The 19,379-nt window shown below is 34.7% G+C and overlaps 1 protein-coding gene across 1 annotated transcript in view; it reads left to right on the top strand.

The window, feature by feature from the left end:
* The window catches only part of LOC150108572 (WD repeat-containing protein 18), a 130,862-nt gene that overhangs the window by 38,093 nt on the left and 73,390 nt on the right, over positions 1-19,379 (top strand). The window contains exons 5-6 of the mRNA XM_090416013.1: positions 11,234-11,399; positions 19,015-19,158. Of these exons, the coding sequence (XP_090272139.1) occupies positions 11,234-11,399; positions 19,015-19,158 (310 nt within the window). The remainder of the gene's footprint in view (positions 1-11,233; positions 11,400-19,014; positions 19,159-19,379) is intronic.

Consider the following 19,379-nt stretch of genomic DNA (forward strand, 5'->3'; position numbering starts at 1 on the left):
TCCATCCACCTTTAGTTCTTATACTCAAGCCTGAAATAGATGCAAGAAAACTATCAATGCTTCCAAAACAGAGTTTGAAAGAGCAAAAACCAGGAAACTTGTAGCAATGTTTATAGCAAACTCCAGGTGGCAGCTGAGCCTTTTGGTCTCTTGCCAAAGCAATTGGTCATAATTTTTGGCCACCACTATTCCCACCCTATCATACCCTGATGGTTCTATTGAATCATCACTCACAGAAAAAGCCAATTTCCTGGCTTTACACTTTGCCTCCAATGTATGTGCATAACTGGCAATGGTAAATGTCCCCAACCGTTCCATCTGCCCAATATACAATGCTAGAAAGAGATCCAAAAAATATTGTCTTAATTGTTCTATTCTGAATTGACACAAAAAATTATCCTGGCCCTGATGGCATTCCTCCAATTCTCCTCAAGGTTTGTGCATCAGAACTGAATCCTATCCTATACTGCTTGTATATATTCTCTTACTCCACTGGTATCTGTCCCTCTGTCCCACAGCCTGGAAACTGGCCTACATTCAACCCATTCCCAAGAAGGGTGACAAATCACTGCCCTATCTCACTCACCTCAGTCCTATCTAAAGTAATGGAAAAAACCGCAATTCCCAACTCTTACACTACCTTGAAAGCATCCAGCTAATAAATGACCACAGTATGGATTCTGCCAGCAGTGACAGAAACCATACTGGTGGTTGTTTATCACCCATCTCTGGACAAATGCTATGGGGAAGTTTGGTGAATCTCATGTGGTTGCATGTGATATCTCCAAAGCTTTTGGCCAAGTCTTACTACTCACAAAGGTTTACTAAGCAAATTCCCATCATTTGGTCTGTCTCAGGACTTTGGCAGTTGGATTGCTAGCTTCCTGTCTGAACGCATACTATGTGCAATGGCAGATGGTTCCTTATCTTCTCACCATTCAACTAATGCCAGAGTTCCAAAAGGTTTCTGTTCTTTCACCCAACCCTCTTCTTTCTATATATCAATGACCTACTTCAGTTGACCTCCAACCCAATAATACACAATTTTGCAGATAACATATTGCATTCCTCCCTTTCATTTGATAAACCTTACTCCAAACAACTCATCTGAACCTACAGAACATCAACCACCACTGCTCTCAATTCTGATCTCCAAGCCATCCTCCAATGGGACTCCAGATAGCCTCTTCAATTTCAATGCTAGTAAAACCAGTTCTGTCTTATTTCTCACAAAAAAGAACCATTTTCTCCCAGCATTATTTTTGATAATGCTCAAATTTCCAGATAAGATGAGATTCTTGGAGTTACCTTGATTTCAAGTCTCTTCTGGCATAAACACATCACAACCATTGCATTCTTAGCTTCTAAAAAACTAGGATTTCTCTTTTGCTCAAAACATCACTTCACCTCTGAACAGTTGTTAACCTTATACAAATAGCAAATCTGCCCAGCTATCAAATACTGCTCTCACATTTGGAGGTGGGGCTCCTAAGAGCTACCTCAAAATGCTCGACTCAGTACAGAGGAGAGTAGTTACATTGATTAATGACCCATTTCTTACCAACTCACTCCTCTGTGCGTAAGTGGGAGTGAGTTGGTAAGAAATGTTTATAAGAGTTTACACAAATTGGAAATTAAATGTCCAATTTGTGTATTCTATAAATATTTCCATGGCAAATGTTCATATGAAAAAGCATCAATAATTCCCCAACTTAGTACTAAGCCCATTGGAACAAGTTCATCTGTTGCCAAACATCCCTTCACAGTACACCTTGAAACCCACAGAACAAATTTCTTTTCTTCCTCCATCCCTGCTACTGCCATATTCTGGAGCAGTGTTTCCCAAGATGTACAATATACAGGCTTTTAAATCAAATATAAACAAGTTTCTTCTTTCCCAACCCACTACCCATATACAGTAATAATGAATTATAGGTTGATCAACCAATCTGTTGTGTACGGACTCAACATTAAAAAAAAAAGTTATATATCATCCGCACCCAGCTGTCATAACTTCTCTTAAGCTTATTCACACAAGATGCAGTCATCAGTTCAACAGGCAAACTATTCAACTCACACTCATGCCAGTGTCTGCAGTCCACACACTCAATCTGTCCTCATAATGTATCAGGACACCCAAAAGTAATGTTGTTTTTTATACTGTACTTGTTCAGATATATCTCTTTATAAATGTAAATTTTTAAAGCTTTATAAATACTGTTAAGCTGAGGTGGCCTCATTCTGAGGAACTCCACCTTTCAAGAACATCATACATAAGTCATTGTTTAAATAACCCTTTATTACTATGGGGGTGCTTAAGGGTCAAAGCTGTATAACTGAGAGGAGACCTCCACATAGCCTTTAAAGGAATGCGGAGAACCGACCTGGGCTTCTGACCTAATGTCCAATCCTCACCTTCTCGTGGTGCACCCTGTTGGGTATCTACTTGGATACTGAACGAACGAGGATGGGCTGTCAATTTTGGATTTAGCCGACCAAATTGTATTCTTATTGGTTAAACCAAAATAAAAAATGATGGTACAACATGACAAAATTTCATGCAGGCAGGGGCGTCGCCCGGTTAAACAAGGCCCGCGTTGTTTTCGCCAGGGAACCAGGGCAAACAGCGAAAAGTCAGCTACTGGAACAAATCTGAAAACAAACCCCAACTCAACATCACCAGAGTTAAAGATCGGTACTATCAATGTAAGAAGCCTGAATGGCAAAGAAATGGAGCTAGCTGAGGAATTAGATAAGTACCAGATCGACATAATAGGGGTGACTGAAACAAAAAAGACCAAAACTGGTGAGATCTTTCTGAGCAATAAATACAAAATGTTATATTCAGGCAATGACAATCAAGGAAAAGAAGGAGTAGCCAAAGTATTCAACACAAAATACGAGGCTAATCTTCTTGAATGGCAGTCAGTCTCAAGTAGAGTAATGTGGACAAATATGAGAATGGGGAACTGGACAATGAGACTTATTTGTGCCTATGGTCCCACAGAAGGTTCTACTAAGGTAGAAGTGGAGGAATTTTTGAGGCTTTAGAAAAAGCAACTGACACAATGAAAAAGGAAAAGTTGGACCTTGTTGGGGATCTAAATAGCACAGTAGGAAATGATTGTGAGACATACAAAAATATTTTGGGAAAATTTGGAGAAAAGAGCAAAGCTAATAATAATGGCAAATATCTGTTGGATTTCTGCTCAGGATATGGACTGGTTATTACTAACACCGTGTTCCGACATAAAAATGTGCACAAATTCACATGGAGAGAAGAGGCTAGGAATAAGAAAAGTCTCATTGACTATGTTATTGTTGATAGTGATGTTTTCTCCCTGGTGCAGGACACGAGAGTGTACAGAGGATTTGAAATTGGAAGTGATCACTATTTAGTCTTGAGCAGGATAAAATTGAATTTCATATTGAAAAGAATAACAGGTAAAAAAGTTTTAAAGCGAATAAAAGTTGAGCAACTCTCAGATGTGAACTGTAGACTAAAATACAGAAATATTATTGAAAAGAAAATGAAAGAGTTTGAGAACAGGAATCAAACCGTGGAGATTCAGTGGCAAACTCTGAAGAAAACATTGATTGATTCTGCCAGAGAGGCATGTGGTGAGGTTGTCTGCAAGGATAAAAAAATCAGAACTCCCTGGTGGACACAAGAAGTTAAAGAGGCAGTGAAGGAAAAGAAGAAAGCATATCAAAAGTTCCTGTCAAATAAGAAGAAGAAAATGTTGAAGAAGCTTAGGAATGGAAGAAAGAGTGCTCTAAAAGGAGTTACAGATGATAAAGGTGACATGAAAACGGGAGAAAAAGATATCCTTGAAGTATGGAGTAATTACTTTGAAAAACTACTAAATGAAACAAGCAGTGATGACAGCACAGTGGTAAAAAATACTGACCAGGCATGCAGGCAGGAATACATATCCATACTTGAAGTAGAAAAAGCTATCAAAGGCTTGAAATGTGGAAAGGCAGCTGGAGTAGATGATATTCCACCAGAAATGCTGAAGTATGGTGGTTTAAGAGTCTTACAGTGGCTGCACTGCATAGTTCAGAAAGCCTGGACAGAGGGACGAATTCCCGATGATTGGAGTAGAGCTCTCATAGTACCCATATATAAAAAGGGAAATAAAACTGAATGTGAGAATTACAGAGGTATTTTCCTACTGAGTGTTCTTGGCAAGATCTATATAAGTATACTTGAGAAACGGTTGAGAAGAATTGTGGAAGAAAAGCTTGGTGAAGAACAAGCTGGATTCAGGCCAAACAGAGGCTGTCAGGATCAGATCTTCACTTTATGACAAATAGTCGAGAAAGCATGGGAATATAACAAAGATCTGTATTTAAGTTTTGTCGATTTGGAAAAGGCATATGATAAGGTGCCAAGAGAGAAGCTATTCAATACGCTGCAGTTATATGGTGTCAATGGGGCATTATATCAAGCAATACTTTGTCTTTATTTGAGTTGTAAGTTAGCAGTTAGAATTGAAGGAAGTACAGGAAGATGGTTTAATGTTAAATCTGGTGTGAGACAAGGATGTACCTTATCCCCTCTGTTATTCATTATCTATATGGATCACATTATGAAGGAAAGTGGTATTAAACATGATATCAAAATTGGAGATGTTAATGTCAGCTCTGTGCTTTATGCGGATGATGTTATGCTTCTAAATAAATCTGCTTCAAGTCTGCAAGATTCTCTGACTAAATTGAATAGCTGTTGTAATAGATATGGTATGAAGGTCAGCAATAAAAAGACAGAGACAATGAAAATAGGCAGAATCACTGAAAATGTCAACTGTGTTGTGAATGGAGAACCTGTGGAACAAATAAAACATTTCAGCTACTTAGGCACAATTTTTAGTGAAGATGGTAAATTAAATATAGAAATAGACAACAGAATCAGCAAAGCTAGTATGGTGGGAAGTTAATTGAATAAATTCATATGGAATAAGAGAGAAATTAGTCGGAACACTAAATTAGCTGTATACAAGACAGTGTTCAAACCAGTTTTAACTTATGGATCTGAGAGCTGGGTCAGAAGTAAAACACTTGACCAAAGACTAGAGACCGCAGATATGAGAGTTCTGAGAAAGATTATAGGCGTGAACAGATGTCATCAACAGCAATATCATATTAAAAACGAGGATATTAGGAAAGAACTTGACATTGTCAGCATTCAGGAATGCATTAGCAGAGCTAATATCAGGTGGTATGGTCACCTAAACAGAATGGGTGAGGAAAGATTAGCAAAACAAATGTTCTCTGCCAGGTTGGCAGGAAAATGACCCAGAGGAAGACCAAGATATAGGTGGATTGATACAGTACAAAGTGCCTTAGACGATAGAAATATAAGATCTGATAATGTTGGAGTCTTGACAAGTAACAGACTGATTTGGAGGAAAATTGTAGATAGGAAGTTAGTAATGATATAATTTTTTCATGTAGTACTATCATATCCTGTACACCCCCTGTGGGTACATGGCAGGAATTTGATGATGATGATGATGATTTATTACTATGGAGGTCAGTGAAGAGCACATTAGACACATCATGCTTTATGAGTTTAAAAAAGCAACATTGCTGCTAACACTGTAAAAAAAAAAAAAAAAAAGTGCAAGAAGTAATGGCGATAATATTTTGAATGTACGAAAGTTCCAGCGATGATTCCAAAAATTTTCACAAGGGGACTTTAGCTTCAAAGCCTCCCTTGCTCTGGGTGTCCTGTCTCTCTCTCTCTCTCTAATGATATACTGAAAGCCTATTGCAAGAAATGACAACACAACTGTTGAAGATTTAGCAAAAGATCTTAATTCATCATCATTTGCAAGAACTTGGAATAGTGTCTAAGCTCGGCAAGTGGGTTCTTCAGAAACTTCACAAACTAATGAACACCAGTCGAAGAGAGCACATCAACATCTGCACTGCTCTTCATTTCCTAGAGGTTCAGTCTCCATTTTTGAGTCGTGTAGTTACCAGTGATGACAAGTGTATACTTTACAAGGATGTTAGTGCTGAAGGTAACTGGCTCATTCAGGGGAACAGGCTAAACCTAAGTCAAAACAAGACCTTCACCCTCAGAAAGTTTTGTTAAGTGTTTGGTGGGATATGGCATATATTATACTCTTTGAACTCTCCACAAAACCGAACAATCACATCTAAAGTGTACTGTGAACAGCTCGATCGATTGAGTGAAAAACTGAAAGAAAAGAGGTGTTCTCTAGTCAATCGAAAGGGTGTTGTTTTTCACTATGATAATGCATGCCCTTATAATGCAAGAATCACCTGTACCAAGATTGAGGAGCTTGGTTAGAAAAAGCTTCCACATCCTCTGTATTCTCCTTATCTTGCACCTTCAGATTACCACTTATTTCGAAGTTTGCAATATTTCATTAATGTAAAACAATACAATACAATACATTAAGGGTACTGAAATTGAACTTATTTAACTTCTTTGCCTTCAAACTTCCTGAATTCTATAGAAATGGCATTATGAAGCTTTCACAACATTGGAAGTGTTATGATTCAAATGGAAATTATATACTTGATTAAATTAGCAAGTGATTTATCTTTTTTATCCTTTCAAAACTTAATGCTAAAAATGACATTACTTTTGGGATAGCCTAATATATTAGATAATCCGATATAACCTTTGTAACTATTCTTTACATCTTTCCACTGCTTATTTATCCCCTCTGAACCTGGGAGACCAAATCTATACACAGTAGTCCAGGTGATATCAAAGTTAAGTCATATCGAAGCCAAAAACGGCAAAACAACTTCCTTATCCTTACCTGTCAATGTCCGTTTCAGTGTCGCAGTTATCTAAGTTGTATTTACATTTTTGCTATGCAAACTTTGAACTTCAAATTCCTGTTCACCATAACTATGATCCCTAGCCACATCATTTTCACCAAGCATAATTCCACTAATATAATATGGCATTGATATTTTATTACACTGAAGTGCATAACTTTATACTTACAAACATTGAATTGACAGCATTTATTATTTGCCCACATTTCCAGCCTGTTGAAATCATTTTGTAAGGGATAGATATCAGTTGCATCCCTGATTGCTCTTATATTTGTATCATCAACAAACAGTTGAATATCTTCATCTCCTGTCAGATCTTTTCCAATATCATTCATATATATGTACTGAACAACAATGGTCCAAGGACTGATCTTTGGGATACATTCCTACCTTGAATTTGGCAGATTCACACCAATATACTGCATTCTGATACATATCTATAAGCCACTTATCACAATCAATAATTTATATTCCAATCCTGTATTCTTCAGTTTATGCAACAGCCTGTGTGGTATCCTATCAAATGTCTTAGCAAAGTCTAGAAGTATCATAGTGTATCCATTCCCTTTATCCAACTTATCTGTGACATTATTAGAAAACTAGAGCAAATTGCTAAAACATGACCTCCCTTTAGTGAAACCCCCCCCCCCCCATGCTGTTCTTTGCCAAGTATACAGATTATCTGTCAACCCATGTCGGTAAAAGAGTTCTTAGCAACTTCTCTAAAATCTTTACCACCACTCCACAGATATTGATAGGTTGGTAAATAGACACATTGGTTTTTGAACTATCCTTGCACAGCAGAACTAAAATACATTCTTTTGCATTCCTGTGATGTCTTTCCTGAGCTGTGATCCAATTCAGCTCAACATTCTAGCATATATGCCAATGTCCCATCTGCTCTTATTGCTGAATTCCTATCCAGGTTAATGCAGCAGCTCTTGAACCTCGTTCTCACCTAGCTCTTCATCCAGTGCAGTGGGAGCACTGGGTGCCATGTTATGTACACCTGGTTGATCGATCTTAGCAAAACAAGCACTCATTATTTGAACAATCTCATCTGCTTCTGACATTTAGGTACTGTCTACATTCAGTAAAGTTGTTCTTTCACACTCATTCTTTTTTTTTTTTTTAATCAGCAGCATAACAATAAAATTATTTTTGATTGCCTTTAACCTGCACAACCAGTTTCCTCTTCATGCTCTTAATTTAATTTTCTGTGCACTATTTGTAACTTTTTTGGCCTCTGCTTTATTTATTTTATAACTCATCTCGCTCTTATTCCCATTGTATTCCTTCCACATTGTCTTCTTATGGATCTCTTGCTTAATATGGATGTATACCCATTTCACTTTCATCATATTTGTTCTTTGAACTGTAGGAAAACATTCAGATACTGCCTCATTTAAGCACCTTTTCAAAGCATCTCCATGCTTTGCTGACATCTTTCCATTCAGCAGCTAATACCATGAGACCAAAAGTAGTAGTCTCCTGAGTGATGTCATAATTCCAGATTTGTAATTCAGCATGTAACTTGTACTGATTGGAACATCCATATAGTTGGCTATATCCCAGGTCAGTATGGCATGATCACTGCCACCAACTGGTGGCAAAACAATTACATTTTTAACTGGGATCCCTTCTGACCTGGAGTTCTTTCTTTTGCATGCTGGTTGAGACAACCAGCTTCCCTTGCAACAGCTCACTAAATTCTCCTTCATTCTTATCATGAGTTTTCATCAGGGTAATTTGATGATGCATTTCATCCCCAGAAACTGAACCACCTGGTCTGTTGCAATACTGTGCTATATATTTCATTTTGTTAGCCTCCGCTTCAAACCAGAATGTTCAAACTCACTGCTACATGGGACAATCATACTCGTATTACTTTCATATCTGTTTCTTCTTTAACTGGACTCAAATCATAGATATTATTTGTAATACTCTCCCTCCCCCCCTCATCATTCCTCCTCTGTTTACTCTGTTCTTCCTAGAAATACTATATACCCTTTTTACTAAAGAAAGAGCCATATGGCTTCATTTCAGCAATGTCAGTTACATGGAAAAAGTGGATATTAACCTCCCTACCAGCCAAGGTGGATGAAATAGTGAGACCAAATTGTACTTCTTATCCATGTTATTCAATAGGTGTCACAGAATCGTATCCAAATTTAGCTGGATGTCTATAGACGTCATGGCCTGTTGGCAGGGGGGGTAAAAATCCAGCATTATTTCAAGGCCAGATGTTTTTAGAAACCATTATTTTCATAAATTTGACCTGAGCTGAAACCTCCAACTATCATTCAAAGTTCACATGATAAATATACAACAATGATAACTGTTGCTGTTCTAATTCAACATCATCACAGGTTTAAAAAATATTCAATATTATATTCATACTTTCCAACATTCATTTGAAAGTTCAGGAGTGTCCTATTTCAAACATGAAAAATCAGGATTTTTTTCTATCAGAGTCTTATTAATTTGCTACAAATTTTACTCCCTTTAATGAAGAATGTATTGTTTTTCTCATGTGAAAACAGTAGAACTTATGTCAAGCAAAAAAAGGAGAAGGAGAAAAAAAGAAATTAATATGGTACTTGTAGAGGATGTTAATATATGAACCTGTGATATTACTATTTTGAGAGGTATCCTACTTCATTGTGTTTCTTATTGAAGTCAGCTGTTTTTCTATGAAGGAACTTAGTTGTTTATTTTATTTTATATATTGGTTAATACCTTCTAACTTCAAACCATTACTGAATTCTCTGTAATATTACTTAATTTTAGCAGTATTCCAGCAAAATATCCTTGATATAAACTGCATTTTCGATGCCTGCTTGGTGATAATGTCAGGCATTAATGAATCCTAGCTATCAGAGTTAGATGTAACTGGGATCAATCATAAATAGTATTATTACACAGAAAAAGTGGATATTAATGATCCAACATTATTTCAAAGCCAAATGTTTGTAGAAACTATGAAAGTTTTGTAAATTTGATCTGAGAGCTTACGAGAATACAATTCTCGTCATTGGAGTTGCCTTAGCTTGCACACTACTTAAAAGAATACCATTGCCCAAGCATTAATATATTCTGCTTTTCTTATTGCATTTGATAAACGTTTCACTGGTCTGACAGCTGTTTCAAACTGGTTGTTCTCTTCGGAGACCAGGCAATTCAGTTGTTCAAATTGCCAATTTCAAATACTCGTAAATGATCTAAAAAGTCACTCTCTCGAGTAGCTCCAAAACTGGATCTCTTATGAATCTCTGCACTCCACCTGATCACCAACTGGAACTCAGTCCAGCACAACCAGAAGCAAGTACTGCAACCTAGAAACTGGTTTGTTCTCATCAGAGACAGGCAGAAACTTGAAGGAGCAAAAACTCTTATTCCGTGCTGAAGAAATCCAATGTCAGAGAAATGTCTTTTCCATAACTGACCTCTCAGTTTGATGCTAAAGAAAGAGCCATACAGCTGCATTTTGGCAATGTAAACATAGAAAAAAATGGATATTAAAGATTTGGAATGCAGATATTATTTATCCATTTTTGGAGAGACCCCCTTTATTGGCATTGGTTTCAGCAGAATGGGATTCAACCATAAATAGTATATGAAGTTAAAGTGTTTCATGAACTTTTCCTGCTTGTTTTTGATATGACTGCTTACAGAATCATGCTTCACTGTGTCAAACAAAATTTCAGCAACAGTGATTTTCATATGTGAACAACAAATTGTTGCTGGATTTGTGCAGAGTTTCTAAAGATAACTATTGATGTTAAATCACACATATTAAAATTTTCAGTTGCATTTATTTTCTTGAACTGGCTAAGTTAATATATGCAAAATAGTATCCTGTAATGAGCAGGATAATTACAGAAGATAATATCCAGGCAGAGCACACCTTTTTTATTTAGTATATTAAATTATTCACAATCATACAGCTTATAATCTCATCAGTTCTTTGCATTATTATTTGTTTTTTTAGAACTCTGTATAAACTTTTTTCCTGTCGTGAATCCACACACACATCCGTAACCAAAACAATTATTTTTCTGATACTCTTAGAATATAAAAGTAGTTTAATACATTTTATATAATCATAATCATACATTCATTATCGAATGTGTGTGTGTGTGTGTTAGTTCTGTAATAGTATACAAATCAGCATGATTATTACAGATTAACAGAAAATTTACTCCTTTTATGTATGATGGGGAAATGATTGTACTTTTTATGACAAATGCAAATTCTTTGAAAAACATGGAACAAATGCAAACAATAGAAATGAAGTTAATAAATTCTCTAATTTTACTGTTCCGTGCTTTAAAAACATGCTTTTACGGTCAATATGATTGCTATTAATGTTGTTCCTTTCCCTCCCTTCTATATTCTTTTGCAGTTTATTGCTGCATAGTGAACATAGGTATAAAGAAGTCAACCACGATTCAAATATTGAGGATAGGTACAGCTGGTATGATCACCGTATAAAAGTTACAGATTTGTATATTGGGAGAGGAGGAATCAGGGCACGAGTGGCTACATGTTCTTTGGATCAAACATGTAGGGTAAGGAACTGTGATTTGGTTTCCATATTACTCCTTAATATATTGCTACTATTATAATTTTATAATACATGGAAACTTATTTTTATCTAACAATTTCACATAATCACAATTCATATAAATTTATATATATATATATGAGTGCAAATTTCATAAATAGAAATAAGTTTTGTTGTATGATAAAGTTGTACACATTAGTATTACTGCCATGTGGTTAAGTGATGGTAAAACAAAGGGAACTTAAATATATTTTAAGCAGGTTACTTGCTTACTGGTATAATGTAATCCTTTGGGAGTTACACTGAAATAATGTTTTATGCATATTATTTTATGTCTATTCATAGTAGTATTTCTATGCTGTACAACATTGTAATGTGCAGTCATTGTACTAACAGCAGCCATTTTTCACTTGGGTTTTTCTGTGAATCTTGATAATGGGCATGTGCATGTTAGTTATGAAGCTTTTGAACAACTGTTGCCAGAAAATTGGGAACACCGGCAAGCAAGAGAGAGAGAGAGACGGGGGGAGAAGGAGAGTTGGAAAGGAGAAATAAACATCTGAATTCATTGACCTCAGAAAAGTTTTTATAAAATCTTTTCTGAGATCAATAAATATCTTTACTTACTGTCCAAGATGGAATTGTGAAGTTAATATTGAAGGACAGTACAATGTATTAAGCCATCATTATATCAGTAAGAATCTTCTGTGCTCATTTAGGAAACAAGTGGCATATACCCTATGAAGTGAGATGGACTCTTCAGTAAAGTTCTTTTTCATGGAATTGCCTTTGGAACTGCTTGGAAATGTTTATTCCTATTTCAGCAAATGAAGGAAGGATGTTTTTTTATGAAGCTTGCTAGAAGATAATATGCAAGTGCTGTTAAATGTGAGCCACTTCTTTTATGATGATCTGAGGAAATTGAGATAAGACACACTGATTGAATGGATGAGTAGAAACAAATAACATAGATGAGGATATAGAAGATAGTGATGGAATAAATGCTGCAAAGGAAGTTCCAATATGGTCAGGTGAAACTATAGAAATTTTATCTGAATGCTATATTCAAGTTTTGTATGATATTTGATGTTATCCCTCAGCATTTAATTTAACTGTGAAAGTCATAGAGTGAAAGAATTTTCTGAGCTCATATTAGGTCATTATTAAAAATCTGTGTAGTTATTATTACACCAGATCACAGAGGTCAAATTCATGTATTTTATAAAGCACCCTTTCTGGGTTGTTATAAAGTTCACATTTAGAAATATTCATACAATTTAGTAATTGTATATGAGCTTCATTGTTTGAAAAACACAATATTCTAATTTTGAAGTCAGTGCACTCCTTGTCGACCGTGCCATTATGTATGTGTTTGTGTGATGTATATATTTTTACTTCCTCACACTCTTGAGTGGTTTAACTGTTAATTTCAAAACAAACAAACAAAAAAAACACTTAATACTGAAATCTAAATCCCACTTTTGAACACATTTGTATATCCCAGGATATCTCCTAAACACCTTATATTGTAAATTAACCTAATAACTATTTACCCATTAAGAGATCGAGTCATTTTGTATATTCATTTTGTATATTGGTTTAAGCCAATAAGAATACAATTTGGTCGGCTAAATCCCAAATTGCCAGCCCATCCTCGTTCGTTCAGTATCCAGGTAGATACCCAACAGGGTGCACTACGAGAAGGTGAGGATTGGACATTAGGTCAGAAGCCCTGGTCGGTTCTCTGCATTCCTTTAAAGGCTATGTGGAGGTCTCCTCTCAGTTATACAGCTTTGACCCTTAAGCACCCCAAGAACCAAACCTTGGAGATTCAGTGGCAAACCTTGAAGAAAATACTGATTGATTCAGCCAGAGGCATGTGGTGAGGTTGTCTGCAAGGATAGAAAAATCAGAACTCCATGGTGGACACAGGAAATTAAAGAGGCAGTGAAGGAAAAGAAGAAAGCATATCAAAAGTTCCTAGCAAATAAGTCAGCTTGTGCTCTTAGAGAATACAGAGACAAATGTAAGAAAGCTAAATACTGTGTAAAACTAGCTAAACAAAAGTAATGGGAGGACTTTGGCAAGAACATAGAAAATAAATATCAAGAAGGTGGTAAGATATTCTGAAGGTTGTTGAAGAAGCGTAGAAATGGAGGAAAGAGTGCAGTAAAAGGAGTTAGAGATCATAAAGGTGACATGAAAATGGGAGAAAAAGATATCCTTGAAGTATGAAGTAACTACTTCGAAAAATTGCTAAATGAAACAAGCAGTGATAGCACAGTGGTAAAAAACACTCAACAGGCATACAGTCAGGAATACATATCCATACTTGAAGTAGAAAGAGCCATCAAAGGCTTGAAATGTGGAAAGGCAGCAGGAGTAGATGATATTCGACCAGAAATGCTGAAATATGGTAGTATAAAATTCTTACAGTGGCTGCACTGCATAGTTCAGAAGGCCTGGACAGAAGGACGAATTCCTGATGATTGGAGTAGAGCTCTAATAGTACCTATATATAAAAAGGGAAATAAAACTGAATGTGAGAATTACAGAGATATTTCCCTACTGAGTGTTCAGGGCAAGATTTATGCCAGTATACTTAAGAAACGGTTGAGAAGAATTGTGGAAGAAAAGCTTGGTGAAGAAGAAGCTGGATTCAGGCTGTCAGGATCAGATCTTCACTTTATGATAAATAGTTGAGAAAGCAAGGTATATAACAAAGATCTGTATTTAAGTTTTGTCGATTTGGAAAAGGCATATGACAAGGTGCCAAGAGAGAAACTATTCAATATGCTACAGCTATATGGTATCAATGGGGCATTATATCAAGCAATACTTAGTCTTTATTTGAGTTGCAAGTCAGCAGTTAGAATTGAAGGAAGTACAGGAAGATGGTTTAATGTTAAATCTGGTGTGAGACAAGGATGTACATTATCCCCTCTGTTATTCATTATCTATATGGATCACATTATGAAGGAAAGTGGTATTAAACATGATATCAGAATTGGAGATGTTAATGTCAGCTCTTTGCTTTTATACTTTATACTTCTAAATAAATCTGCTACAGGTTTGCAAGATTCCCTGACTAAATTGAATAACTATTGTAATAGATATGGTATGAAGGTCAGCAATAAAAAGACAAAGACAATGAAAATAGGTAGAATCGTTGAAAATGTCAACTGTGTTTTGAATAGGGAACCTGTGGAACAAGTAAAACATTTCATCTACTAAGGCATGATTTTTAGTGAATTAAATATGGAAATAGACAACAGAATCAATAAAGTTGGTATAGTAGGAAGTCAATTGAATAAATTCATATGAAATAAGAGAGAAATTAGTCAGAACACTAAATTAGCTGTATACAAGACAGTGTTCAAACCAATTTTAACTTATGGATCTGAGAGCTGGGTCAGAAATAAAACACTTCACCAAAGACTAGAATCTGCAGATATGAGAGTCCTGAGAAAGATTGGAGGCATGAACAGATGGCATCAATGGCAATATCATATTAAAAACGAGGATATTAGGAAAGAACTTGACATTGTCAGCATCTAGGAATGCATTAGCAGAGCTAATCTCAGATGGGATGGTCACTTAAATAGAATGGGAGAGGAAAGATTAGCAAAACAAGTGTTCTCTGCCAGGTTGGCAGGAAAATGACCCAGAGATAGACCAAGATATAGGTGGATTGATACGGTAGAAAGTGCCTTAGACGACAGAAATATAAGATCTGATAATGATGTTGGAGTCTTGACAAGTAACAGACTGATTTGGAGAAAAATTGTAGATAGGAAGTTAGTAATGATGTAAATTTTTCATGTAGTGCTATCATATCCTGTACACCCCTTGAGAGTACATGGCAGGAATTTGATGATGATGATGATCTAAGTAAGACTTTAGTAGTCAAAAATAATAACATTACAAAACGTCTTGCTTCTGACATCCAGAAGTAAACATGTTTCAATTACTACTTTTATAAAATAACTTCTTACTAACTTCTTAACTTTAATTCCTGTTTATATTTTTAACTTGTGGTATTTGAATTTTAATACATATCCTACACTTACAAATCTGAGACATTTTAACCAACCAACAAAACAAAAATAGAAATTATAAATATACTTAACCTGCTCTCTACAACTATTAATATAAAAGGACAAATAATAATAATAATAATTATATATATACATAGTAGTGATTACCAGTTTACTAGTATCTGCAGTTTACCTACTCTATCTGTCCTCTTAATTTATATTTCGTAATGTCAATGTTCATTTCACATCACAATTATCCTCTAAGTATTATTTGCAATTTTTGCTATCTGACCTTTCAACAAACTATATTTCCTATCTACTATAATGCCAAGATACCTAGCCTCATTGATTTCTTGTAACATAATTCCATCAATGTAACATGCTGTTGGAAATTTCATTGCAACAAATTGCATAATTTTATGCTTGCTAACACTGAATTGACAGCCATTATCATTTGTGTGCTGTTCCAGCTTATTCAAATCTGTCAATGTATATCATTAGCATCCCACCTTGCCTATCTTTACATCATCAGCAAACATCTCCTCTCAGGTCCTTTTCAATATCATTAATGTATAGCATGAGCAACAATGGTCCAAGGACCAGTACCTATCCATCATCCACCTGCTTATCAAATATTTCAATCTGCCATTCTCCAGTTTTTGCAACAGCCTTTCATGTGGTATCCTATCTTAGCAAAGTCTAAAAGTATCATAGCATATCCATTCCCTTTATCCAACTCATCCATAACATTATTAGATAATTTGAGCAAATTCCTAAAACTTTAGTAAACCCATGCTGTTCTTTGCAAAGTATAGCTTGTCTGTCAACCCATGTGTGTATTAGAGTTCTTAGCAACTTCTCTGAAATCATCATTGCCACTTTATAGATACTGATGGATCAGTAGTAGTTAGATACATTGGGGTTTTCACTACCCTTGTACAACAGAACTATCATACATTTTTTCCATTTCTGTGGTGACTCTCCTGAGCTGAGACTTAAGTTATAGAAATGACAAGGCCAAACCTTTTCTGCTGAATATTGCTTCAGCACATGTGCTGATATCCCATCTGACCCTATTGTTGAATTGATATCCTGTTTATGTGAACGACAGAACAGTAGAGCACATGTGCCAAATTTGAGTCCCTCTATACATCTAGTTACAGATTTTAAGTTAAAACTATTGGACTGAAAATGCTAATTCATTAAGTTAAATTATTTATAATGCAATTTATTTATCACAATTGAAAAATACTAAAGTCCTACTTTATTGACTAAACCTTAATTATCATAATAACTGCAATATCATTTCTAAAGTTTGGGAAATTATGTTATACTCAGTTTTGTTTATTTTCAGCCCAGTAGTTTTTAACCAATAATTGCACAACTATATGTATAAAAGGATTCTGATTTGGTGCATGTGCTCTACTGTTTTTTTTTTTTTTTTTTTTTTTTTTTTTTTTTTTTTTTTTCACTTTATTGTTGTTCTTTGCTTGCACTGATGATATCTTATGATGCATAAAACAAAATATTCATAAAATAAATATAATTTTCTACTATGACACACTTGTGATTGTATAATTATGGAAACTACACAGTCCTTGCTATACAAGAAAAAAAACCATACCATATTATTTTTTCTTATTTTCCAATTGACTGACCTTATTGTTATTAGAATTATTCATTGTTACCTTACCTACTTTAGCATACTTGTTCTGCTCATTTTTCTTATCCTGAGTTTCTTTAACGATTCTCAACTTTTTCTCATTTTATTGTCAGTTGTCTAATAATTTGTTATAATCAGGATATTTCAGATGTCAAGTTAACCTAACTTATCTTCAGCAGTGGTGCTGAAACACTTCTGCTCAGTTGGACAAAGATTTCTGTCTCCAACAACTTCATTAACTTGTGCTTTGTTCCTATGAGTTTTTGGTGCCATTTTTAAACCAACCTAAATTTAACAATATGTCCACAATTATATTACTAAATACAATAAATCTACTAAGAATCCATCATTTAATTCAAGAAAATTCAGCTAATCAGAAAAATATTCACAATGTTACAGGTTTGTAAAAACATAGCTGCACTCAAAATAGCCTCAAACCAGACTTCATGATTTGAATATTTGACCAGAAATATTCAGATAGGAAGGTATGTGAAAGTTTTACAGTGACTAACTACAGTGCATAATTCAGAAGTCAAATTCTGGATAATTGGAGTAGAGCTCTTATAATACTCATATACAGATACTTAGTAATGTGATTAGTAACCTAGGCAAATGATTCGAGGCACTACTTGAGTGGGGGATACCAACTGGCTTTGATGGCACTCTTTTGTTACACCATTATAAGTGTAAAAATAAATCATTACCATTGCATGAGCATTCCAGTCTAGTTTTGTGAGGTTAGAACTGTTCATAATTTTGATGAATTTATATCAAGTAAAACTAGCAGAATGTTTTATTTGTTTTATAGGTCCTACACAGTTGAATCAAAATGAGAAGAAAAAAATCCTAGGGTTTCAAAACAGAAAAGGAAAAATGTTCATAAAGTAAATCAGTTTTCTTCAAGAATAGCATGAAATGGAAGAATAATTAATAAACACAATGTAGAATTGATAAATCTCTTCATCTATTTCTATTGGCAGAAACAAACATGATATTGATGAAACCTAAGCTGAATTAGTCAATAATTTACTACCATCAGTTCAAATTGAGAAAGATGTTGAGAACCAGACTGAATAAATCAGTGGAACAGCATGAAGTGGAAGAAGAAGAATCAATGAAGAATCTCATAGTCTATCATCATTGGAAGTAAACATACATAATATTAATGAAACTCAAGCTGAATTATTCAACATTAATGTGCCACTTGCAATCAAAATTGAGAAAGACATTGATGAGAACTATACTGAATCATTCAACTCCAGTAATCCTGTTGGCTATGTCAAATTGAAATACATTGAGGAGAGGAAAAAATATTAAAAAATGCAATAGATCAAGGTATTGAAGCAGATTTTTCACAAAGAAAAGAGGACATTAACTTAGTAAAGAATTTTTCAAGAAACTCTTAAATAGTGAAATGTATTGCAACAGTAGTTGATTTATTTTAAAAAGCACACTTCTATATTTTATTTGCATTTTATATATGCTCTGCTAATAAAACAACAAAAGTTAGTGCATTTATGGATCCCGATATAGTATTTAATTATTGGAAAGATGTATGTGAGAGAATCAAGCATGATTATAAATAAGCAGCATTTAGATTTTTTCATTTATTGAAGAACTGAAGTATCTATTATAAATAATCTGAGTTTTTTTTGGGTGCAAATACAAAGGTGATGAAACCTACAATTTTTGTCGCTAATACTTGTGGCTTCTTATGGCTTAAAAATACATAAAAATAAATGCAATAAAGGCAGACATGAAGTAAAAAACAAACTGTGTAGGAACCATTTTTTTTTTTTTATACTAATGTTATAGTTCACCCTCTAGCAATTTTTTGTTATATTTTTGCTTTGAAATAAAATTTTTTTTGATTTTTTTTGTAAATTTCATTCAAATTCACACACCTTTTGTTTTTATAGCTGTATGAATTATCATCAGGTCAGCATTTGATTACTCTTATTATGGATGTGGCCCTAACATCAGTAACTATGGATCCTGCAGAGTATCATCTATTTCTTGGTGGAATGAATGGAAATATCTTTCAAGTTAATTTATTCCAAACGGTAATATTTTTTCTCTCTCACCATCTCTCATACTTTTGATCTTCATGTGTAGTTTAATGACTTGTAAATAAACAACTATAAGATTTTGTTAAATTACATCTTGCTTTCATTCTATATATATAAAGTTTGTAGGTAGGTATCTATCTGGATACTGAATGAATGAGGAGGGGCTGTCCATACTGTATTCTTATTGGCTTAAACCAAAATACAGAATAATGGTA

Source organism: Typopeltis vanoorti, chromosome 3 (genome assembly GCF_054136105.1).
Source record: "Typopeltis vanoorti isolate ZY-2024b chromosome 3, IOZ_Tvanoo_1.0, whole genome shotgun sequence".
NCBI lineage: Eukaryota > Metazoa > Arthropoda > Arachnida > Uropygi > Thelyphonidae > Typopeltis > Typopeltis vanoorti.